At 39.8% G+C, this 24,629-nt stretch overlaps 5 protein-coding genes and 1 non-coding gene across 6 annotated transcripts; 5 read left to right on the top strand and 1 right to left on the bottom strand.

Moving 5' to 3' along the window:
• The first annotated feature begins 375 nt into the window (after nt 1–375).
• LOC148575372 (uncharacterized) lies at nt 376–687 on the top strand. The gene has a single exon (XM_088506197.1). The coding sequence runs from the start codon at nt 376–378 to the stop codon at nt 685–687; it is 312 nt and encodes a 103-aa protein (XP_088362323.1).
• Nucleotides 688–3,257: 2,570 nt separating this feature from the next.
• On the top strand, nt 3,258–5,106 carry LOC148575371 (uncharacterized). Its single transcript, XM_088504420.1, has 2 exons — nt 3,258–4,056; nt 4,148–5,106. Exons 1-2 carry the CDS (start codon nt 3,258–3,260, stop codon nt 5,104–5,106), a joined length of 1,758 nt encoding a protein of 585 aa, XP_088360546.1.
• Nucleotides 5,107–12,331: 7,225 nt separating this feature from the next.
• On the top strand, nt 12,332–15,827 carry LOC107626035 (ATPase GET3A). The gene is made up of 7 exons (XM_016328807.3): nt 12,332–12,833; nt 13,369–13,493; nt 13,597–13,747; nt 14,113–14,223; nt 14,490–14,628; nt 14,727–14,842; nt 15,348–15,827. The coding sequence occupies exons 1-7, from the start codon at nt 12,576–12,578 to the stop codon at nt 15,516–15,518; spliced, it is 1,071 nt and encodes a 356-aa protein (XP_016184293.1). The 5' UTR covers nt 12,332–12,575; the 3' UTR covers nt 15,519–15,827.
• Nucleotides 15,828–16,495: 668 nt separating this feature from the next.
• TRNAL-AAG (transfer RNA leucine (anticodon AAG)) lies at nt 16,496–16,576 on the top strand. The gene has a single exon. It is a non-coding gene; the product is annotated as a tRNA-Leu (tRNA).
• A 602-nt stretch (nt 16,577–17,178) lies between these two features.
• Nucleotides 17,179–19,419, bottom strand: LOC107626032 (ubiquitin-related modifier 1 homolog 2). The gene is made up of 4 exons (XM_016328801.3): nt 19,269–19,419; nt 18,201–18,276; nt 18,022–18,104; nt 17,179–17,576 (listed from the first exon to the last, which is right to left on the bottom strand). The coding sequence occupies exons 1-4, from the start codon at nt 19,289–19,291 to the stop codon at nt 17,459–17,461; spliced, it is 300 nt and encodes a 99-aa protein (XP_016184287.1). The 5' UTR covers nt 19,292–19,419; the 3' UTR covers nt 17,179–17,458.
• Nucleotides 19,420–19,531: 112 nt separating this feature from the next.
• On the top strand, nt 19,532–23,834 carry SSE1 (shrunken seed protein (SSE1)). The gene is made up of 8 exons (XM_016328799.3): nt 19,532–19,849; nt 20,720–20,777; nt 21,165–21,381; nt 21,505–21,785; nt 22,139–22,407; nt 22,619–22,686; nt 22,814–22,875; nt 23,325–23,834. Exons 1-8 carry the CDS (start codon nt 19,781–19,783, stop codon nt 23,384–23,386), a joined length of 1,086 nt encoding a protein of 361 aa, XP_016184285.1. The 5' UTR covers nt 19,532–19,780; the 3' UTR covers nt 23,387–23,834.
• Nucleotides 23,835–24,629: the final 795 nt, after the last annotated feature.

Below are 24,629 nucleotides of genomic sequence, written 5' to 3'. Positions count from 1 at the left end.
TGACTATTAAAAAATATTGAAAAAAACCAAAAAATTAGACGTGCATCAAAATTAATTCATATATATATATATTTCCATGTCTTGTTGCCCTGTTCCACAACCCTTTGTATTGTCCTGAAAAAAATTCCATATATTAGATACGTGACCATATTTCCATAGATATATATGTTGCTGCTCCTTTTGTTGTTCCACAACCACCTCTGTATTGTCCTGAATAACCGCCAAAACTGAGCCTCACAAGCATCGTGCCCCCTATTTTCTCTCTTTCTCCTATTTCATCTTTAACTTCATTTATATAATATTAATAACTTCCAAGTTACAAGTTCCAACCATCGATCTTAGCTTGCTCTCTTTTGTGAAAAAGTGACCAAGACAATGTCTTTGAACTCCAGAAAGGGAAACGCCACAGCTGAAGAAGCTTCATGGTACTGTGCTCTTCTCCTTCTTTCTTCCACTCTCCTCATCATGCTAACCATCTTCACTGATGAACACAATAGCAGCACTATTATTACTCTCCGACGACCCTGCGAGGAGATCTATGTGGTCGGAGAAGGGGAGACACTTCACACCATAAGTGACAAGTGCGGTGATCCTTATATCGTTGACAACAACCCTCATATCCATGACCCTGATGATGTCTTCCCTGGCCTTGTCATCAAGATCACACCTTCTTCTTCTTCACAATAATATTTGTACTAAAATTTGTAATAATCATTATTATTAGTTATTAACGTATATATATGCATATGAACATTGAAATGTTTTATATGCTACTATATATAATGTGAAACTCTATTTAGTATTGATGAGGTGATAATGCAACATATGTTATTCATGTAGCCAACATATGAATTTTCGTTTTATGTATAAATAAATTGTAATGAATTAAGCTGCTTATTATTTCATTTATATAGTCGTCTTGCATACAAGAACAAGTTACGAATAATTTGTGGATGAAGAAGCCAGAGTATACATATGGTTATAGCTACAGAAAGTTTAAAGTGTAATCTATGTAGTAGTTTCATAAAATAATATAAGAATAATGTAAAAAAGATAAATATTTGATTGTGGAACACTAGAACTTATCGGTTAGATAGATGAGCTAGAAGGTGTTTTGTTCATAGTGTGTGCGGTTGATTCAAAGATTTTAGGACAAACTTCTAAAGCAGTCATTGTCAAGGAACCATTCATTTTACATTCTCGTACAGCTAAGGACTCAACAAATTGAATGCTTCTCAATTTTTAAAGATTTTCTCTCTTACCTCTTACCTCTTACCGATTTTATTTTGTTTTTTTTTATGCAATGCTTTTTATGTTTATCTTCTGATTCAATTGTTGAGTTGTCATCACAATTCAAAAACTTAACTGATAAAGAGATTGATACATCACATGTATGGGCCAAACTAAAGATTATAATCAATAGCTCTACAAAATTTCATAGCTACATCTATTTTTATTATATAAAATTGATACCAATTCTTTATACAATAAATTTAAATTATTTTTTTTCTTCTAATAATGTCAAGTTAACAAAGGTAAAAATAAAAAATAATAAATAAAAATACAATTTTGTATAACTTTAATATAAAAGGTCTATATTATTTTTAAAAAATAAATAAATTTAAATTTTTAACCTAATAAACTATATTTTAATTTATATGACATTTTAGTTGAATAATTATATTATACAAATTATTAAATAAATATTCTGCAAAATATTTTTAATATAAATAATTTAAATTTAACATTAGTTTATATATTATCTAATTAATTTTTAAATAATATAACATTTTTTAAAATACATTATATAGTATAATTAATTTACCTTTCTGTATGTCAACGAATTATAACTCAAATGAAATAGTCTTCTCTCCTTGCCTAGAGATATCAGATTCAAGTCATGGTATTTTTAGAGTTTACACATATAAATTAATAAAATTTATCTTGATAAAATAATAATCAAAATTAAAAAAAAAAAAAACTAATGGCTTTCAAGAATTTCTCATTTTTAAATGTATCAACATAAAAGATAGTGTTTATTATCCAGGTTACAAAGTTCCAAAGTGGTTCAGATGTCAAACAGAAGAAGCATCCATATTTATCTAATCCAGTTTGTAGTGAAGACATAGTGGCAGTGATGTTTATGGCTGCACTTGTAAACTGTTCGGTAGGTCGGGTACCGGACGGTTCGGATTAGGACCCTGAGATCAACGCTTCGGATGGTGGAGAAGCTCGTCTGGTCGTGGTTTCCTGGTTCCGGGTGAGCGAGGTCCCGAGCACTTCTGATGGAAGAGGGGGGTGCCACCTGCAAAGACACTCCGACGCCCTTGTCAGAATATGTGCAGGCGGAGAGGAAATGATGCGTGAATGTGACGTACCTTGGGGGGAGAGCCAGTCTCCCCCTTATATACATGTCAGTAGTGGGCCCTTCCAATGGGCAGGCCCATACCCTCAAAGGTGTTGTCCCACGGCTGTGTCCGAGCCGTACGGGACGCGTGTCCGGGTCGGGTGGAGGACGCACCACTGGGCCGGCGAGGACTCGGATCGGGTTGGCCCGCGCGAGTTTTGGGCCAGGCCGTAACAGTGCCCCCGACGCGTCAGCGATGGCCGTGGAGGCCATTGGTGGCGCGTGATGTTTGCACTCGTGCGTTGTCGTTGGGTCGGCTGATCGTGGGAGGGACGCGTCTCTTGTGCGCGTGTCTCTTGATCTGCTGTGGCATCTGTTTGCCGCTTCGTTCTCCGCGCTGGGCATTTAATGCTCATAATGATTTGAAAAAATCCGTGCGCAAAGACTATCTTGCCCCTGCTTCCTTTCGCGCTTTTGGGGGTGGTTTTTAAACAGTTTTCTCCCTATCCACCTCCCACTCTTATCATTTCTAACTTCTTCTCTCCCTAACATCCAAAGCTTCCTGCGCGAACTCCTTCCTGCTTCAACTTCCAGCCCAGATCTCCTTCATCGCTCCAGGTAATCTTCTGGTTTCTCTCTTCTGGTATCTGCGTTATGCTCTGTTGTTGTGTGATTTGTTGTTTGCATCTACTGCATGGCTGGTTTTATTTTTGTTAAGAGGTTTTTGTAGTGTTGGGATAGGTGAGTTAGGGAAGGGGTACCATTCCAGGATAGGTCTTTTTGGGTGGTTTGTGAGGTAGGTGTAGTTTCTAGTCGTATATGGTTATGATTGAGTTGAAAAGGTATAGTTTCTGAGAATTTGTCGGGCTCCCGACCTCATAGACTAACGGAGTGGTACCCCGCTGTAGGTATGCCTCGCGTTGTCTCCCGGTCTTCCGGATCTGCTGCGGCTTACGACCCGTATGCTTGGGTGACTGACGATATAAGGAGTTCACCCAACCAGATGGACTTGGGGGAGCTGACGGAGTTCCGGCAAGCCGGCTACTTGTGTGGGGGTACTGATGAGGAGGCCAACTATGAGGCCATTGTCCCGCTTCCTCATGAGCGTATTTATGAGCTCAATTTTCATTCCCCCCGCGTCCCCGACTGGATCTGGTTTTACAAATCCATGTTCACACAAGTTGGTGTTCGGATACCGTTCTCCGATTTTCAAATGGCGCTGCTGAACCGGATATCCGTCCCCCCGTCTCAACTTCATCCGAACAGCTGGGCTTTGATTCGCTGCTTCGAGATGGTCTGCGAGTACTTAGAGCTACCGGCGTCGGTGGACGTTTTTCTCTTTTATTTCAACCTTACCAACCCCTCCAAACAGGGGAAAGCAAGAAAAGGGTTTCTTTCTTTCCGTGCTGCCCAGGGTAGGAAGATTTTTAGCCTTTTTGAGGATTCCTACCATGGTTTTAAGGATAAGTATTTCAAGGTTCGTCCCGTCAAGGGTCGCCACCCCTTCTGGTTGTCGTTAGAGGGGGAGCGCCTTATCCAGACTTACTGGAGCTTCGGCGCGGGGTCGAATCCTTTTGTGAAAGTATCGTACAAGAGGTTGTCGGCTGTAGATAAGAAGATAGCGAACGTTCTTCTTGCTATCTTTGAAAAGAATCCTGTGAACCCCCACCTTCTTATGGGTGAACGGGAGGCCGGTCGAAGCTATATTCGTGAGTTGCTTTTCTTGTTTGTCTATGTTTCTTTGTCGTTGTTCTTCTTATTTCCGGTTTGGCGACTAACGTTCTTGTTGTTTATTCGCAGTGGAAATGTCTGCTACCGTGACCGGTCTCGAGAATCTGATGAAGACCTTTTTTGAGGCTAGTGATGATGAGAATGCCGAAGAGAGGGACGCCGGCAAGTCGGAGGGTCCGTCAGGGGAAAAGGAGGGCCAGGCTTCCCCTGCCCAGGATACCGAGACGTCGGGAAAGCAGGGCTTAGGGGGTCAAGCTTCCCCTACCCATGAGGAGGGACCTGCTGACGGGAAGGCGACCTTCTCCCCTCATCCGGATAGCGACGTGGAGCTTATCCACACTCCTAAGAAGCGAAAGATGTCTTCCAGCCCGGAGGGGGTCCTAACCGTAATGGAGAGGAATTTTGATGCTTCCAAGTTCATTGACTCCCAGCTGATACCCGGGACAGAAGAGCATTTTCATGCAACCGAGCTGTCCGGGCAGGCGAGGTGGATGTATCGCACCTTGCTTCGTGGGGCCGTGATAGCTCGGAAGGCCGAGTTTGAGCTATCTGGTATGGAGGCGCTTCGGAGGAAGCTTGAGTCTTCTGTTAAGGCGAATAATGACTTTAAGGCTCAAGTTGAGCTCCTCCAGGGTCAGCTGTCCGAGATGGGGGGAAAGCTTAATGCTGCTGAGGAGAAGTCGTCGTTTGTTGCGGAGAGGCTGAAGGCGTCCGATGAGACCGTGGCTCGGCTTCTTGAGCGTGAGATGACATTAGAAAATCAACTGAACGCCGCTCAGGGTCGAGTTGTCGCTTTGGAAAAGGAACGGGAGCAGGCCATCTCGGAGGCGAAAGCCGCTAAGGCAGAGGCCGTTGATCTTAAGAAGAAGCTTAAGGTGGCCAAGGAGCAAGGGAAGAATGCCATCTTGATGACCGAAGATGCCCTGAAGGCCCAGCTGAAGATTGCTGCTCCTGATTTCGAGATCTCGTCAATTGGTGTTTTCAAGACTATCCAGGACGGGAAAATTGTCGATATGCCGAGGAAGTGAAGTCTCGTAACTTAGGATATTTTGTAATGTATTTGTTGAACAACCTGTTGATGCTTTGTCGTTTTGTTTGCCTTGAACAATTTTACTTGTCCGTTGCATATTTTGACGCTTTGTAAGTTATCGTCGTTTGATTGCTATGATTTTTGCTTGTTTCATTATTTTGTCGTGTTGTCGTTTTCGTGTTACCGTTTATTCTGGGCGGGCTTATGTCTTGTGCCCGTCTTGCCGTTTTCGCATTTGGTAGCAGTTCGGACCGATTCGGTCGCGTAGTCGTCGAATTGGTTGAGGCCTATGAGCCGTCTGGCTCCCGGGGTGATCAGTCCCGGGGTGCCGTTTTAGATTTTGGTCACGAGGAACAGATATCAAGTAAGAAAGTTTTAACAAGTAAAAAATTTGAACAAGTGAAAATTACTCGTCAGTTGGGTAAGTATTTGACAAAGTAAGTAAACAAGTTGAATTAACATGTGGATGGGGCGAATACTAACTATCTGGCTAGGCTCCCTGGTCGGTGAGCCGGTGGGTCAGAAGTAGAACCTCTTTAGGTTACTTGCGTTCCATGTTCTGGGTATTTCCTTGCCGTCCAGTTTTTCGAGTTTGTAAGCGCCCTTGCCGAGTACTCCCTTACCCTGTAGGGGCCTTCCCAATTTACCACCAGCTTGCCTTCTCCTGGGGTCGGGACGCCGATGTCGTTGCGTCGCAGGACGAGGTCCCCTTCTTCGAAGTCTCGTTTGAGGACTTTTGCGTTGTAACGCAGGGCTATTCTTTGTTTCAGCGCCGTTTCTGTTAGGTGAGCCATCTCCCTTGTTTCTTCGATCAGGTCTTTCTCAACCGCTTCGCTCATGCCCGCGAGGAGTAGTCGGGGGCTTGGTTCGCCGATTTCAACTGGTATTACCGCGTCGACCCCATAGGTTAGGCGAAAGGGGGTTTCCCCCGTGGCGCTTTGCTCGGTTGTCCGGTAGGACCATAAGACGGAGGGGAGTTCGTCGGCCCAGTTTCCCTTCTTACTGTCTAGGCGCTTCTTTAGACCAAGAAGGATGACTTTGTTTGCGGCCTCTACCTGCCCGTTTGTTTGGGGGTGTTCTACTGAGGAGAACTTTTGCTTTATCCCCAGGCCAGAGAGGAATTCCATGAACTTCTTGTCGGTGAACTGGGTCCCATTGTCCGAGATAACGACCTCTGGGATGCCGAAACGGGTTATCACCTGCCTCCACATGAACTTCCGGCAGTTGGAGGACGATATGGTGGCTAGTGGTTCAGCCTCTACCCATTTGGTATAGTAGTCAATGGCTACAATGAGGTATTTGACTTGTCCTGGGCCGACCGGGAAGGGTCCCAGGAGGTCGACTCCCCATTGTGAAAAAGGACGTGTAGTCGTTAGCGAGCTTAGCTCGGAGGCTGGTGCCTTGTGGAAGTTGGCGTTTTGTTGATACTTTGTGCATTTTGTGACAAATTCCTTCGAGTCCTTCATCATTGTTGGCCAGTAGTATCCTGCTCGGATGAGCTTCCTTGCTAGGGCTTTGCCCTCGATGTGATGTCCGCAACACCCTTCGTGGACTTCTCTAAGCACGTAGTCCGTTTGGTCGGGGTGCAAACACTTCAATAGGGGCTGGCTGAGTCCCTTTTTGAATAGTTGTCCCTGTATGATTGCGTATCTGGCCGCCTCCCTTCTTAAAGCTTTGGCCGCCTTCTCATCTTCAGGTAACTTGCCGAGTTCCAGGAAGTTGGTAATGGGATCCAGCCATGAGGGGCTCGCCTCCGTCAGGTGGAGGGCGACCGTTGGTTCCTTCACCATGCCCTGGATGAGCGACCGGTTACCCGATCCTGGCTTTGTGCTCGCTAGCTTCGACAAAAGGTCTGCTCGTGTGTTCTTTTCTCTTGGAACGTGCTGGATAATGACCTCCTGGAACTGGCTTGTCATTTGCTTAACCTTTTCCAAGTACTTTTGGAGGAGGGGGTCCCGGGCTTGGTAGCTTCCGTTTACCTGCGAGGTGACGACTTGGGAGTCGCTGCATACTTCGACCCTCGTCGCCCCGACTTCCCGAGCCAGCATTAGTCCGCCTAGGAGAGCCTCATATTCTGCTTGGTTGTTCGACACTGGGAACTCGAACTTGGTCGATTGCTCATAGATGACCCCTGCTGGGCTTTCCAAGATGACCCCTGCTCCTCCGGACGTTTGGTTGGAGGCTCCGTCCACATGAAGCCTCCACCGTGTGCCCGTTTCCTCGGGAGGATCGCCCGTTACCTCCACCAAGAAGTCAGCCATTGCCTGGGCCTTGATTGCGTGTCGAGGCTCATACTGTAGGTCATATTGTGAGAGCTCGATGGCCCAGGTCATCATCCTTCCAGCCAAATCAGGTTTTTGCAGTATTTGCCGAATCGCCTGATCTGTCCTCACAACTATACGGTGACTCTGGAAGTATTGTCTTAACCTTCGGGAGGATACTAGGAGCACCAGCGCCAGTCTTTCCAGTTTGCTGTACCTCAGCTCTGGTCCCTGGAGTGCCCTGCTCACGAAGTAGACGGGCTGTTGTGTCCTCGCTTCTTCTGTAACGAGGACCGCGGCAAGCGCTTCCTCGGTTACTGATAGATAGAGGTAGAGCGGTTCTCCGGCTCTGGGTTTCCCGAGGACTGGTGGTGCCGCCAAGATTTGCTTGAAGTGGTTGAATGCCTCTTCGCACGCTGGTGTCCATTCGAACGTCATTCCCTTTCTCATTAAGTTGAAGAAAGGTATGACCCTTGCCGCCGATGCGCCGAGGAAACGGGACAAAGCTGTCAATCTCCCAGCGAGTCTCTGGACGTCTTTGATGCGACCCGGACTCTTCATTTGAAGGACGGCTTGGCATTTTTCGGGATTGGCTTCCACTCCTCTTTGAGTGATCATGAAGCCTAGGAACTTTCCGGCCTCCATGGCGAACGTGCATTTGAGTGGATTAAGCCTCATGCCGTGTTGTCGTAGGGACGAGAAAACGTCGTTAAGGTCACTCAGGAGATCGTCAGGTCGGGCGGTCTTTGCGAGTATGTCATCTACATAAACTTCCACTGTTTTGCCCAGGAGTTCGCTGAATATCTTATTCATCAACCTTTGGTATGTGGCTCCTGCGTTTTTTAGGCCAAATGGCATGACCTTGTAACAATAGATGCCTCCTGGCGTTATGAACGCCGTTTTTTCCTCGTCGGGTCGGTGCATCGGTATCTGATTGTACCCTGAATAGGCGTCCATGAAACTCAGATATCTGTACCCTGCCGCTGCGTCGACGAGCGTATCAATATTAGGTAGGGGGTAGCAGTCCTTGGGACAAGCCTTGTTGAGGTCAGAGTAGTCTACGCACATTCTCCACCTCCCGTTGTGTTTTTTAACCAGAACCACATTCGACAACCAAGTCGAGTAATCCAATTCCCGGATGAATCCCGCTTCTAAGAGGCTGGCCGTTTGCTTGGCTACCTCGTCTGCCCTTTCCTGCGACATTTTCCTCCTTCTCTGGGCCACTGGTTTGGCTCCTGCCTTTACGGCCAGGTGATGCGACATGAGCTGGGGGTCTATCCCTGGCATGTCGGCAGGCGTCCAGGCAAAGAGGTCGGCGTTAGCCCTGATCATCTCCATCAAAGGCTCCTTTATTTCGTGCGGGAGGTTTTTGTTTATGAATGTGAACTTATCGTGCTCCTCGCCGACTCTGAACTTCTCCAAGTCTCCTTCTGGCTCTGGTCTGGGTTTGTCGTCTACCCTGGCGTCCAGGTCGGCCAGGAAAACCCCTGACGCCTCCTTTGATTTTTTTCTGAGAGAAAGGCTGGCATGGTCGCAAGCGACTGCCGTTTCCAAGTCGCCCCGGAGGGATCCCACGGATCCGTCATCGGTGATGAACTTCATCACCAGTAGTTTCGTACTGATAGCTGCCCCCAGGTCGTTAATGGTCTTTCTCCCCAGGATGATGTTATAGGCCGTTGAATCTCGTAATATTACAAAGTCTGCCATGATTGTCCTTCGTCTTTGCCCTTGTCCCACAGAGGTCGGGAGTGTGATGATTCCGTCTGGCTTGATGAAGTGGTCTCCTAACCCTACCACACCGTGCTGGTCGGTCGTCAGGTCGGAATCTCTCAATCCCAGGGCATCAAAAACGTTTCGGAACATGATGTTTGAGTCTGCCCCCGTGTCTACCAGGATTCGTTTGACGAGGCCAGTTCCGACCCTAGCCGTGATGACCATGGGCGGACTTTCCGGCACTTCGTCAAACCATTGGTCCTCCGGGCCGAAAGAGATAGGTGGGAGACCCTTAAGACCTCTAACAGGTGGGGTGGAGACCGCTAAGACCTTGGCATCTTTCTTCTGCGCCGATTTCGACCTCGGGGCGGTATTCCTGGCCGTCACCACGTTTACCACCGTGAGACCGTGGTCGTCACCCTCTGGCTCCTGTCATCGTCTTGTTGATCGGGATCTGTCCTCGTTGTCGTTGTCCCGGTTGCGTCTCCTTGGTTCCCTTATAAGGTGGGAGAAGTCGGCGAGTTTGCCGTCCCTGATAGCTTGCTCGAGGGCATCCTTTAGGTCAAAGCAGTCTTGGGTCTTGTGCCCGTAACCCTTGTGGTACTCGCAGTAGAGGTTCTTGTTTCCTCCCGTCCTGTCCTTCAGTGGTCGGGGCTTCGACAGTATCCCCTTTTCTGCTATCTGTTGGTAAACTTCAGTGATCGATGCCGTAAGGGGGGTGTAGTTGGTGAACCTCCCAACTCGGGGGAACGGTTTGGATGGTTTGCTCGGACCGCCGTCCTTGGCGTGTTCCTTTGGTCTTTCTCTGGCTTCGAAGTGCTGGGGTTGGTTGTAGGCGGGCTGCCGTTTATTGGCAGCCACAACTCGGCTGACTTCCTCGTCATTAATGTATTCTTTGGCCACGCCCTGGATCTCTTGCATCGTCCAGACGGGCTTCGTGGTGAGGTGTTTCCTGAAATCCTCATTCGAGAGCCCGTTCGTTAAGCACAAACTTGCCACTGAGTCCGTCAGATCGTCAATTTCCAAGCACTCGTCATTAAAACGGTCCAGGTACTTCCTGGTCGGCTCTCCGGGTCTCTGGGTCACCCCCAGCAAATTGATTGGGTGTTTGGCTTTGACAATCCTAGTTGTGAACTGAGCCAAGAAGGCGCGGCGGATGTCTGAGAATTGGGTCACCGAGCCTTGCGGGAGGTTGTTAAACCACCGTATTGCCGGGCCCGCTAAGGTGACCGGGAAAGCGCGACATCTAATCTCGTCTCCCACCCCTTCTATGTTCATCCTGGCCTCGAAGGCCGTCAAGTGTTCCAGGGGGTCTTGCGTTCCGTCATACTTCATGTCTGTCGGCTTGTCGAAATGTTTTGGTAGTCGGACCTCGAGTACAGAGCGGTGGAAAGGGGTCGCCCCTATTATGACGGGTCCTCGGGCAGTTCTTCTCGACTCATTGTTCTCGCGGTGGGCTTCCTCGTTGCCTCTGTTCGACGCGCGCCGCCTTTCGTGTCGGGCGTAGATAATGGGGTCGCGACTTCTTCTTCTGGGACGTACCCGTTCCCCAGTGCTCTCCGACTCGTATTGGGGGCTCGGCGTGCGCCTCGAGCGGCTTCTTGAACGGGAACGGGTGGGGCTCCGCTCTGGGGAGCGTTGGTCGCGCTCTCTTTCTGCTAACCTGCGCTCTAAGTCCTGCATTCTGTGGCGTAGTTCTTGCATTATCCTGGCGTGGTTGTCACCCGTCCCCCCGAAGGGGCGTCTCTCGTGAGTCTGCGTCGCATCCCTCGGGGGCGACCGTTGCTGCTGCCGGGATTCCGTCGCGACGGCGCCTCCCCCGAGAATGGGAGGCGCTACCTCGGAACCAGTCCCAGTCTGGACCAGCACGAAATCCATGAACGAGTCCCCACAGACGGCGCCAATGTTCGGTAGGTCGGGTACCGGACGGTTCGGATTAGGACCCTGAGGTCAACGCTTCGGATGGTGGAGAAGCTCGTCTGGTCGTGGTTTCCTGGTTCCGGGTGAGCGAGGTCCCGAGCACTTCTGATGGAAGAGGGGGGTGCCACCTGCAAAGACACTCCGACGCCCTTGTCAGAATATGTGCAGGCGGAGAGGAAATGATGCGTGAATGTGACGTACCTTGGGGGGAGAGCCAGTCTCCCCCTTATATACATGTCAGTAGTGGGCCCTTCCAATGGGCAGGCCCATACCCTCAAAGGTGTTGTCCCACGGCTGTGTCCGAGCCGTACGGGACGCGTGTCCGGGTCGGGTGGAGGACGCACCACTGGGCCGGCGAGGACTCGGATCGGATTGGCCCGCGCGAGTTTTGGGCCATGCCGTAACATAAACGAAAGATGTCAATTCATTATATTCAGTGTTGATAGGATTAAGAAAGGGAAGAGAGTCGAAGAAGATGATGAAGATTATTTTATCAAAGGCTGTGTTCAATTTGTTATTATTATTATTATTATTATTATTATTAGTTTTAGTTTTTTAATGTATATATGCATATGAACATTGAACTGTCTTATAAATTATACGTTACTATATATAGAGAATGTGAAACTCTTCTATTATTGAGCTCAATATAAAATGCAACATATGCTATTCATATAGCCATTTTCTTTTCTTATCTCAAAATCGCAAACACCCTAGGCCTATATACAGGCTATAGCTATTTCATTTATATATGCTATATATACACTTGGAATTCAAGCTAAACTTATTAGATTTCTCATCTAATTCTTAAAAAAATTTTAAAATATTTTTTTAGGGAAAAAAACCTGATGTTTACATTATTATTTCTTATGCACACATTTTTTGTATTTTTTATGGTATAAAAGATTGTTTTTTATCTTATCGCATTTTTTTATAAATCACTTTTAATATCAAAAATAAAAAATCTACAAAAGAATATACACGAAAATAATAATAATAATAATAATAAATTATTATTATTATTATTATTATTATTATTATTTGGTGTAATTAAAACCACATTAATAATTCATATTACCTGCGATTTGTCCATATTTATAGGATTATTTTTTTTTTTAAGTTAAGAGTGAAATTCGAACCCATAAATTTTAGGTGAGTATGAAAAAATTATATTATTTAAATTATAATTTATTGGTTACATAGAACTATTAAAACCATATAAAGGACGATTTTAATTCATGAAATTATTTTTAATTAGAACAGAAAAATAATAAAAATTGGTTTCTTCCTTCATTTTTCTCCCATTTTTTCAGAACAAAAGTAAAATATATTTTCAGGTAAGATTTCCATTTCCCCTTGAATATTTCCAGAATCTGAGAAAGGAACATATAAAAGTTCACTTTTCTCAGCTTAGATTTCTTCATAAACAAACAACCACACACAATAACAGAAAACGAACCACCCCGGTCTTCTCTCTCTTTCCCAAGATTCATTCATTCAATCATCAAACCAAAAACCACATCACAGAAAGAAAGAGAGAGAGAAGTGGGTGTGTTTGTTATATAATCATAGAATGGAGAAGACTTCGGAGGTGGAAGGTACGGTGAGGAACATTCTAGAAGAAGAGACACTGAAGTGGGTGTTCGTTGGAGGAAAAGGGGGAGTTGGAAAAACAACATGCAGCTCCATCATCTCCGTCCTCCTCTCCCAAGTTAGATCCTCCGTTCTCATCATCTCAACCGACCCTGCTCACAATCTTAGCGATGCTTTCCAGCAGAAGTTCACTCACACCCCTATTCTTGTCAACGGTTTCACCAATCTCTATGCCATGGTACTAACTATGCATGCTATCTATCTGCATTCATGCTTCAAAGCCATGTTTTTTGTGATGCTTTGTTCCTTCTGTAATATGATTTATTATGTTTATTGTTATTATTAATGAAAGTTTATGTCTTTTCATGAATTTGAGCATGCCCATCATGTCATTTCTATTGGTCCATGCTTCAAAACCATGTATTTTTTATGAATTTGAGCATGTCTCTTGTTGTAATTCTTTTGCTCACGGTTCTAAATCATCTCATTTGATGCTTTGTGATTGGATGATATGATTTTTTCCATTCTTAATTAAAAAAGCATGCCTTCTGATGAATTTCAACATGGCCATTTTAAGTTGTTAGTTCTTCCGGATTATGTTGCAAAAACATGTCATGTAATTTGATTTATTACTATTATTAGTAAAAGTTTAGGCTTTTGATGAATTTGATCATGCCCATGTTGTCTAAGGCTTTCTTAGGAACCTGATATGCAGGAATTCGTTTCGGTTTTTCTTTTTTGTAATTATATTCTGAAATTTTGATCCTTTGCAGGAGGTGGATCCTGTGGCTGAACAAGAGAACCCCTCAGGCTCTGATGGGATGGAAAAATGGTTCTCAGAGTTAGCTGGTGCAATTCCTGGAATCGATGAGGCCATGAGCTTCGCGGAGATGCTAAAGTAAGATTACTTTGACTCTTAATCATGTTAAACAATTTCTTTTAACTACCTTCTAAATTAGTTTTCATTTGATAAGCCTCTGTTGACATATAATAACTTACAGATTGGTGCAGACACTGGATTATTCTGTAATAGTATTTGATACTGCTCCCACTGGCCATACACTCAGACTATTGCAATTCCCATCTGTTTTAGAGAAGGGCCTTGCAAAAATGATGTCTTTGAAAAGCAAATTTGGTGGATTGCTTAATCAGGTATGAACTTAATACTTCTTTTCTTCATCACATGATATTTCATCCACTAGTTAGAAGTTGATTACATTCTGGTTATGTTTCTAATACTGTGATGACCTTGACCTATTTCTAACATATAGAAGATTTATCTGATAACAGGATTTTGTTCTTTCATCATATTTTTTCTTTATTTTTTCTTTTATAGGTAGATGGTTCTCTAGCCATCTTTTGATGCATGATGAGTTATTTTGTTATTAATATTATTTCTTTTCAATAATTATATATCTGCTGAGTGGAATATTGTTTGATTTTTCATCGGATAGTACGAGTTTGTTTGCTTCAACATCCATAGTGTAATAGGAAACTTTTTTAAATTTACACCACAGATGACTCGTATGTTTGGTATGGGTGATGATTTTGGTGATGATGCAATTCTTGGGAGGCTTGAAGGCATGAAGGATGTAATTGAACAAGTTAACCAGCAATTCAAAGATCCGGTATTTACTCCATTTAATGTCTGTTATTAATTGTTTTTAACATAATGATTTTTCTCCTCTTCACCAAATTAGATGTTCTTTTAAGGCTTGGGAATCTTGTTTTAGCTCTCTTCGTTTGACAATTAATGTGATCAACTAAAGCGTTCTAATTACCATATTTTAATTATTTACGGTAATTCTTATATGCTTGGCGTTGTATTAGTCACCAAGTACGGTACCAATAATCTTCTTCCAATTAATCTCTGTTATACTTCTTTTGATCACAGGACATGACAACTTTCGTCTGTGTTTGCATTCCGGAATTCCTCTCACTTTATGAAACAGAGAGATTGGTTCAACAACTTGCAAAGTTTGAGATAGACACACACAATATTATTATTAATCAAGTAATCCATGACGAAGAAGGTAGTGTGCTTGTCATATCGTTTAGAACGAGTTCATCGGAAGTTAGTGAAATTCTATGTGTGTATGTATACTGTCTGCTAAACTGTTTGTCCTTGTAGATGTTGAATCCAAGTTACTTCAAGCAAGAATGAAAATGCAACAGAAATATCTGAATCAATTTTATGAATTGTATGATGACTTTCACATCACCAAGTTGCCATTACTCCCAGAAGAGGTAAGTCGTTCACTTGTTGTATTGTTGATAATGATATTCAGGGACGATCGATGCATATATGTAACAATAACAACTAAGTTGGTTACATGGCTCAGAGGATGTCATACTGTCATATCATAGAATCTAGAGAATATTCAATTGCAACCCCCAAAGTGAACAACGGCTCATGTGCATTTTATACCCTAAACTTTGCAATTTGACACTCTAAAGTTGTCAAACGATGCAAAAAAGGACATTCAATTAACTTTTCTTCCAAACTTTCTCTTCTTCAAAGGGTAATTGTGTTCATAGAACACTTTTCACATGAACATGTGATTTTGTAGGGAATGAAAGTTAACTAAAGGTCTTTTTCACACCGTTTGACACCTTAAAATTGTTGGATTGCGAATTAAGAAAGTTTAGGGTGTAAAATACACTAAGTTTATTCCTTAAAAGTTGTTACATGGAGCATACATATATAGTACCTTGTTTATGTCAACCTTTAACTAGGAAGTGCACATTATAGGTTACTGGCGTTGAAGCTCTGAAAGCATTTTCAAAACATTTTAAAACACCGTATCAACCACCATGTAGTACAGACCCAGAGGAGCGGTTAGAGCGCAGGGTATTGGGACTAAAGCAGCAGCTAAGCGAGGCGGAAGAACAGTTGGCCATAATCAGAAAGGAGAAGGCTTGACGGATCTTCCATTAATGAATAATAGGCATTTTTGGTCCACATTCTTTTTATTCATTCTATTTATTTTATTAATGTTACAACTTAGAAGTAGCTTTCTCATGTAAACAACAAAGAGAAAAAGAAAAGAAAAGGAAAAAAAACAGAGGTTAGTCCAAGTTGTTTCATGAATATTCTTTTATTCTTCACTTGTATATCACAGATTTTTGAGTTGGACACTTTCATATCAATATACTTTAGTTTAGGTTGCTTCAAATTCCAAGTAAAAGTGACATGCAAAATAATAACTCTAGTTTGTTATTGGTAGAAAATTTTCTTGTGTGTGACTTTTTTTTAAAAGCTTGACACATGATAAAATGATGTTTGGTCTTGCTTCTGCTTCAAATTTCTGATGATGGTTAAATTTTGCTCACTTATTTTTTGGGGTGAAATTAAACTTCCAAAGTGTGCTATGTGAATGGTAGTAACTTTATTAACTTTTGGTAACATATGTGCTTGTAAATATGTAAATTCACATTGTAAACAACTTGCAGAAAGAATAGTACAATGTATATTTACCATATTGTTAATGAAGTAAGAACTTAGTTCTCAAGAAAGTGACATTTTTCTTATTATTTGATGGGATTTTCAATGCTTAACTGGGATTACTTTTGTAAGAGAATACCGATAAATTTGACAAAATAAAAAAAAATTAATGACATGTTTAACGGTGTTCTAACTAATTTCAGTTGATATCTTTTTAGTCTAGAAAGCAAATTAAGCTATGTAATAATAATGACAATAACAATAATAAGGTAATTCCATGCAATCTATATTCCCTCATATGATGTTTTACATGATTTTAAGAGTAAGAATATCATTTAGAGAACCATTTTTTTAAACTGCTTCAATTAACTTCGTGCAAGTGCTTACACCAAAAATAATTAATCTACCAGAAAATACTAATACATAAAGAACTTTATCAGCTACAATAATATCAAGTTGAGATGGCCGAGTTGGTCTAAGGCGCCAGATTAAGGTTCTGGTCCGAAAGGGCGTGGGTTCAAATCCCACTCTCAACATCTCTTTATTATATCTTCATTTTAATGGACTTGGGCTTCCCTACTACTTATTTTGGTTTTTTTTCCTTTGCCTTTTAACAATGGGCTTCCTCTTTGAGCCTATTTAATACAACTCCAACACCTTCTCACAATATCATACACGACCTATACGCTTTCAATTTCACAAAAATTTTAAAAAACTAAACTCATTTTTCAGTTCAAAGTAAGAACTAACTAGTAAGTAGTAACTACTACAACCCCAGCAGAAAAAAAAAAAATTTGTTTGGTCTACTATAAAAAGGGAACTACTTAGTCATAAGCAAGGTCATTATTATCATATACATACTTATATAAATATTTCTATTTAAACCATGTTAAATTATTTTTCAAGTTACCACATCAAAATTACGCATTTTGAGGACTTAGGTTGAGCATTATCAGTCATTGAAAATTTGAGTAAACACCCCAACATTCATTATGAAACCAGCTAAAAGAAACAAAAGAAAAAGGAACTTCAAGATACTGAATTCTTATTTTTCGTCGTTGGATTGGATTTGATGTTCACAAAACCCCAATTTTTAGAGTTCAAATATATACATTTGTCCAAAGATATGTTTCACAAGTTTATACCAAAAAAAAAAGGATAATTCATCATCAAGGTGCTCTTGGAACAAAAAGTAAATATTACTTTCTCAATGTCATACAAAAGGATATAATGTTCAACCCATATGGCATAGTTAGCACAGTAAATGGATTCCCCCATTAGAATGCCAAAATTTTACTTATCATGTAAATGGTTCACTAATGAGTTCAAAAACCGTGTATGTATATCAATAACAATTACTTCATCAACTAGATGATGATGATGATGATGATGATGATGATGATCTTCCATAGTAGTGATTAGCCACCATGCAAAGTTGATATGAAAACTACCACATCTTTCTCTTCTAGTGATGTATTCAGCTGACCAGATAGCTCCCAATCACAATCGTTCACAAGGACAAGAACTCCAGGTCGCCTGCATCACGAACAGCAGAAAGCGGAAATAATTATCAAACTTCAACACACGTGTAATGATCAAAATTGATAATACTTCAAATTATATGTAGATGGAACTTTAGTAACTGACTTTAGCATTTTACACCTTAAACTTTCAAAATGTATAATTTGACACTCTTAAAGTATACTAATGGTTCAGAAAAGGTTTCTATAAATTTCGCTTCCAAAAGTTAACCGAAGGTGTCAAATGTAAATTCTGAAAGTATGTGATTTAAAATGCATACGTGCTAAAGTTCAGGGATCAATTAACAATTGCATTTTTTCCCGAATCGTAAGTTAGCTTAAGCATAACTCAATTGTCTCTCCTCTTGTCCACTAAAGAATTCAAGGTGCATGCATGAGTGATGAACATGATTAATTGTTTGCAATGCAAAACTAAGATCAATTTATGTTATTAAACTTACACGGTATCTCCTTTCATGAACATTTCAGGCCTCTCCTTAATCAAGTTGGTCCGCACCCAAGAAAGCAAATCTTTCATAGTTAGCTGAGAAACAAGAAGAAAAGAATCTTAAAAGAATGTCAATCATAAAAGCGGCTTCATGCATATCTTATTTCGTTAATATTTTAAGTCATGCATTACCTTGTCCTCTCCATTTTGGTTTTCAACATTGACATTGTGAATTTTCTTAGAGTCACAAAGAAGCTCCAATCCCCCTCTGTAATGGAAACATGAACACGCATCTTAATATAGCAGACAAAACTTCCAGGTTCTAACAGAACAATTATTTGAACACGACGCTGTATAAAACTCAGCAGTGTTTAGCTAAAACAGTGAAAAACCAATTTGAAAACCTATTTATAAAATAGCTTCCAATAGTTTAGATTAAAATGTAGCAAGCCTATTTCAAATTAAGATTACAAATAGTCACCAAAAAAAATTAAGATTACAAATGTAACACAACCCAAAAGATAGTACACAGTGAAATATCTCAAAATGAATTTTTTTCATCTGATGCTTTAATCTATTAACTGGAAAGTGGAAACGTAACTGAACGAATCCTGTCAATTCAATATCAGGAACAAACATTGTTTAAATTCTTAAGCATGTTAGGAGTTTTCAGAATTTTCGAAACAACAATCAGTAACATGTACTCCTTATTTCACACGAAGACACTTAAGGTTCACTTCGATATGGCTTTTTTTTCACAAAATAACATAAATCATGTCGACAATAATTTTTCTCATCCCTAAAAACATACTTGTGAAACATAGTTATGTGCTTATGTATGAATAAATGTGATCCAAAATCCAAATATTCTTTACTCATAATAAACAAAACCCCAAACAACAACAATATAAGAGACCAAGGAGAAAACTACTTGTGATGAACAAGAACCTAAACAAGATCAAGAGCTAAAATTTCAACCACAGCAACATTCAGATACTGTTGGATATTACCAATAAGAAAAGTATTCAAACTCGAGAGTTCACCTAAGCTCACAGATGTTAGATAAACTCCAATCCTAAAAATCAAATTTTGGAGACCTAAGTATACAAGTTAACTAGAGAGATTGTTAATCATGACCAAAACCTAAATCCTATTCTCACATTCTCAGTTATAAGCAACTCAAAAGACAAAGAAAAAGGAAATTTATTGATAAAAATAATTACAAGAAGTGATTTAAAAAAAGGATTAATAAACACTTACCCGAATTCCAGTGTTAGTTGCATGTTGAACAATGTTTTCTCAGAAATTCAGAAACACCAAACCCTATTAAGAGGAACCCTTCTTCACAACTAGCTAATCCAATTTTATTCCAACGCTATAATACTAACATAAGCTTATATATATCAACAACTTTTAACCGCGTGATCAAAATCTAATTTTTAATCTCCACCCTACATTTCTACTAACATAAAATCACTTGCAATCTGACGGTGTATGATTCAGAAAGGGAGTGTGGAATCAACGGTCAAGATCAAATCTTCAATTTTCATCATAAAATACGACACCTCCTCGTTCCTCTCAATGCCTTGCGTTACCTGTTTTTAGTGATTGGAAATCCCATCTTCAATTCGCGCAATCTGTGTCCAAAGTTTGAACCTTTGGCCATTTGGGTCGTTTCAGAAACCTGCAAATTATGCATAGGAGGTTCGAATTCGGTGCCTTTGAAGTTTCTATTTTTTGATAAATTTGTAGGGAGTGAGTGAAGAAGGGCTATGGAAGCTTACAAGAGATGGGTCAGAGAGAACAAAGATTATGTGCACTCGTTGGAGTCTTTGGCCAATGTAAGATTTTGCTTTTGATTACCAATTTCACTTTCTATCTTTTTTTTTTTTTAATTTGGTGTTAAAAATGGAAGTATTGATGAAATATTATTAGATTTGTAGTGATTATTTATGGGTCTTATATGAGAATTTAAGCATCTGTTTTAGATAGTTTATGACATAGTATTCATTTATAATCGAGCGGTGAAGAATTTGATCTTTGTTTATATCTAAAAAAAAGGTGAATTGCAGAGTAAGGTGGATACTAATGCTCCAAGTGCAAAGGGTTCTTACATGAGGAGTATGTTTAGATATATAGCTGTTCATGTGACTTTGAACTTCAACTTGTAGGGAGATTTTAGTATGATTACTTTGCTATGTTAATGTGATCATTATGCTGTTACATGTTTTTTATATTTATTCATTTTGCTTACTTGGATTCATGTATCTAATGTTTAATTGCATATAGTCAATCATTTTGATTACGGCAAGTCATGAACCCCAATGTTTAATTGTTAATCAGCCAAGTAATAAAATTTGTAAACAAAGTCATGATTGTGTTGTTAATAGTTTCAGTGCTTGTAATTATATAATGACACTGAAGTACACAGAAATCTGTGCAAAATGGCTATTTTAATATGAATTCACATTAAGTGGTAATGTGCTATCTTGTGATGCTTATGCTCTTCTGTAAGAACAAGAGGATAAAAATATTGTCACAATATGAGTAAACAAATGATAAGGAAAATTTCATTTTTGCTATGATTGTAACTCGCCTTTCATATGAGTCTATGGGGCATATTGTGTTGAAACTTGGAATGAAGTTTGTTCTATGTTGAGTATTTGTATGTGTTGCTTGTTATCTCATTGGGTGATTAAAAATGTGGACAGGGCTTGACATGGCTTCTTCCAGAACGGTTCTCAGAATCAGAGATTGGACCTGAAGCAGGTTTTGTGTAATTTTGGTAACTTTTAGCTACTTGTTTGGATTTCTGCAATTATACAAGACTTTATCTCAATTCAAACAGTTACTTCTCTGTGGATTCCTAAATTTGAAGTAAAAACTGATTATGGTATTCCACTTCAATTATTTGTTCATGTTGATCCTGAAAATTCTTACTAGAAAATAATAACACTTTACTTGGCAGAGATGTAAGTCTTCTTAGATCCCGTTGCTGCAAATTCCCAAATTCACATACATATTTTGGTTGCCTAAATTTCACTAATCTTATGACTTATGACTTATGAGATCTAATTATCATCTCTCTTTTCTCCAATAATATTTGTCTACAATGTAGAAATTGGTGCCTCATTGAAAAAATTATGATTTATGCAGTGACAACCGTTCTAGGCATTATCACTGCTATCAATGAACATATAATCGATACAGCGCCTGCTCAAAACATTACAGGCTCTGTGGAGCCTTATACATTTCCTTATCCATTATGCTTATCTGCACTAAAAGATTTGGAAACATTAGTTGAAGTTGTGGCACAACATTACTATGGGGATGATAAGAAATGGAGTTTCCTTGCTGTTACTGAAGGAACCAAGTAAGTAGTAGAATGTAATTTAGCATTCGGCCCCTCTTACTATCCTCAGTATGCCATTGTTTTGTTTATATTTATAGTCGTTGATCCATTTTTCTTATTATCTCGAGTCACTATACAATTCAGGGTACTCGTTCGGTTATCTTTGTTTCGGAAGAGTGGATATAAGATGCTGCTACATGGAGGGGAGACATCTAATGATGATACGCATTCAGGTCAAAAAGGGTCCAAGCCTGATGGCCATTATGGTTCTAGTTTCTTGTCAAACAAAAATGGTCCGAACCCATCGAATCTGGAAGGAAGAGCACTGTCTGCGTTGAGTAAATTTGGAGATACAGCAAGGATGGTGTCAGATCCTGCACAGTTTCGTAGGCTTCAACACCAACAAGCAATTATGGCATCTTCAAGTAATCTATTTTAAATATAATTTTTTTGCAATAGTTGTTAGTGTTATGGAAAACCTTTAGGTTCTTTATAGTGTTTCAACTAAGACACCATTTGGGAATGTAGCTTTTATATATATTTGGATACATGGTAATAGAAGTGCTATTTTAGATGAAGTGCTTCTGATAAGCTACATATTTTAACTTCTTAAAAAGTATTAGCAGTGACTTTTGAGAAGTAATAAGCTATGTTCCCAAATAGGATAAAAATGTTAAAAATAAAACTTTTTGATTTGTAAACAATAGAAGGAAAAAAATTAAATCATTAGTGTTATCCAAACTCAACCTAATAGTCGTTGCCCTCTGCATTCTTACAGTTCCAAGGGCGGAGAGACCAACACTTTCCACCATATTGTCAAAAAGAGGTCTTCCTGGGGCTTTGTTTCTGATTGGGGAAGTTCTGTTTATTTGCAGACCACTTATTTATGTTTTATGCATCCGAAAATGTGGTATTCGGTCATGGACCCCTTGGTTCCTCTCCTTGGCTACTGAATGCCTGTCAAACGCTATTCTTTCGCTAGTTTCCACATCAGCGACTAACAGGAATGAGCAGAAGTATCATCTTTCTTCCCTGGAAAAGGATGAGGTTTGAGCATTATGATTTTCTTTCAAGCTCTCAGAAACAAGTTCCTGAAACTTTAGAGTCATACTATATGGAGCCTTCCTTCTTGATTCTTGATTGTTAAATTGCAACTAGAACTGCCGTTTTTATTTTTCGTAGTTGTCCAATCGTTTTTTTGGTCGTAATATTCAACTTTAACCTATTAAATAGTTGTTGTGAAATGCTTACCGTTCAGATTAAACGAAGGAAGCTGCTATTTGTACTTTACCTTATGAGGGATCCATTCTTCACCAAGTACACGAGGTAAGATTGATTTTACATTTTCCTCTCTTTTCCTTCTTGTTTTCACTTTTTTAAATCTATACAATGTGATTCTTCTTCTAAGAAGGAGGAATGTGGATACTAAAATTTTCATATCTAATTTTTTTAGGCAAAGACTTGAGGGCACTGAGAAAGTTTTGGAACCTATACCTGTCATAGGATTTCTCACAGGTTGGTTTGGTGCTTATTTCCTTTGTCGTTACTCCCTCTGGTTTAGAATAACTGTCAATTTCGACAAAAATGGTACATTCCTTATTTGGCAACTGTTGGTAGAGTAACTAAAATGACACAAATTCGTTTGGAGAAAAAGACAGATACAGAAACAGGCAAAATATCGTTGTCTTAGGATAAAATTTTAGGAATTTTCTGTCGCGACAAAAAATTGGATACAGAGAAAAGACAGTCTTGTTTTTGCTTCCATTGTCTCAATATCTCATTATTTTCCATCCCTTAATACCTATGAAAACAGTTTAAAAGAAAAAAACCAATGTATAATTACATTGATTCTTTTAGTTTCTCACTTTGTCTAAATCGACAATTATTTTGTAACGGAGGGAGTGTTGTTTTATCATGGTAGACTAGTTTGAGCATCTGATATCTGATGTTAACAAATTTTGCAGCCAAACTTGTTGAGCTTCTGATTGGAGCCCAAACAAGATACACCTACATGTCAGGATCATGATAGAAAAACTAAGATACTCATAGAAATTGGGAAGATATTCTTAGTGTTTATATCTCCAATCAAGATCTTTCAAATTACCAAGAGATATCAAATCAGCAAAAGGTTTTGATTGAAATGTAAGAAACCATGCAAGGGTGAACATTTTCTTTTGCACAAGAATCCCAAAGTTGGGAAGTGTAAGGCTTGCATGTGCCATGTGTGGGGGATAAATTGTTAGCTATGATTATGATATGGCTCCACTCCCCACAAATTGTTATAAATAGGGATATTATATTTTTATTTAGGAGATTTTGTTCCTTTTTTTTAACAAAGTCCTCTCAGAAAGAATTTTATTATGTGTTGTTTTGCTCTCATAATAAGTTAAGGGATCATCAATTGGCAAGTTAATATGTGATCTTGGAGAAAGAAATTGTATTTTGTTTAAACTTGTTCATATTATCTTCCATGAGTATTCTTTTGTGTTTTGACAAATAAACTACCATTTTGTCTCTCATGTTAATTTCTACTTGATTAATTTACCAACAAAATAATATTTGTAGTCCAATATAGAGGTTTAATCAAACATTACCATCTTTTAAGTATCATGGGTGTAATTATTGATCTATAAGGATTGATTTTAAAAGAGCTAAAAAAATTTAGTGTTAAAATTATAATTTATTCTTATGTTGAATTATACTTTTAACCCAAAATAAGGTATATTATTCATAGAAGAGGTATCTTATTGTGTTGTAGTACCTCTGTGTAGATCTAAGAACCAAAGAGTTTAACTTGTCTTTGTTTCTATTCATTAAGGTTCCTTGTAATTGAACATAGAGGAAATTTATTTTCTTTCTTAAATATAGAACTAATGTTTTCTATGTTATTTATTAAAGGTTTAATTATTCTGTCGGTCTCTATAATTTCATCGAATTTTTAATTAGGTTTTTATACTTTTTTTTTTTCAATTAAGTTTTTATACCAAATCAGATTTTGTAACTAAGTCCCTACTGTGACAAAAATATTGAAATTAACCGTATATTCTATTAAACTATACAGAATATTTAGTCAAATGTTAGGCATATTCGTTTTGTTTAACAGAATATTTCGTTAATTCCAGCATTTTTATCACGATAGGGACTTAATTACAAAATTTGATATGGTATAGGGATTCAATCGAAAAAAAAAAAAAGTATAGGGACCTATTTGAAAATTCAATGAAACTATAGGAACTAACAGAATAATTGAATCTTTTATTTAAAAAAAA

Source organism: Arachis ipaensis, chromosome B2, assembly GCF_059453495.1.
Source record: "Arachis ipaensis isolate K30076 ecotype BB chromosome B2, ASM5945349v1, whole genome shotgun sequence".
NCBI lineage: Eukaryota > Viridiplantae > Streptophyta > Magnoliopsida > Fabales > Fabaceae > Arachis > Arachis ipaensis.
This window is presented reverse-complemented; position numbering and strand designations above follow the sequence as displayed.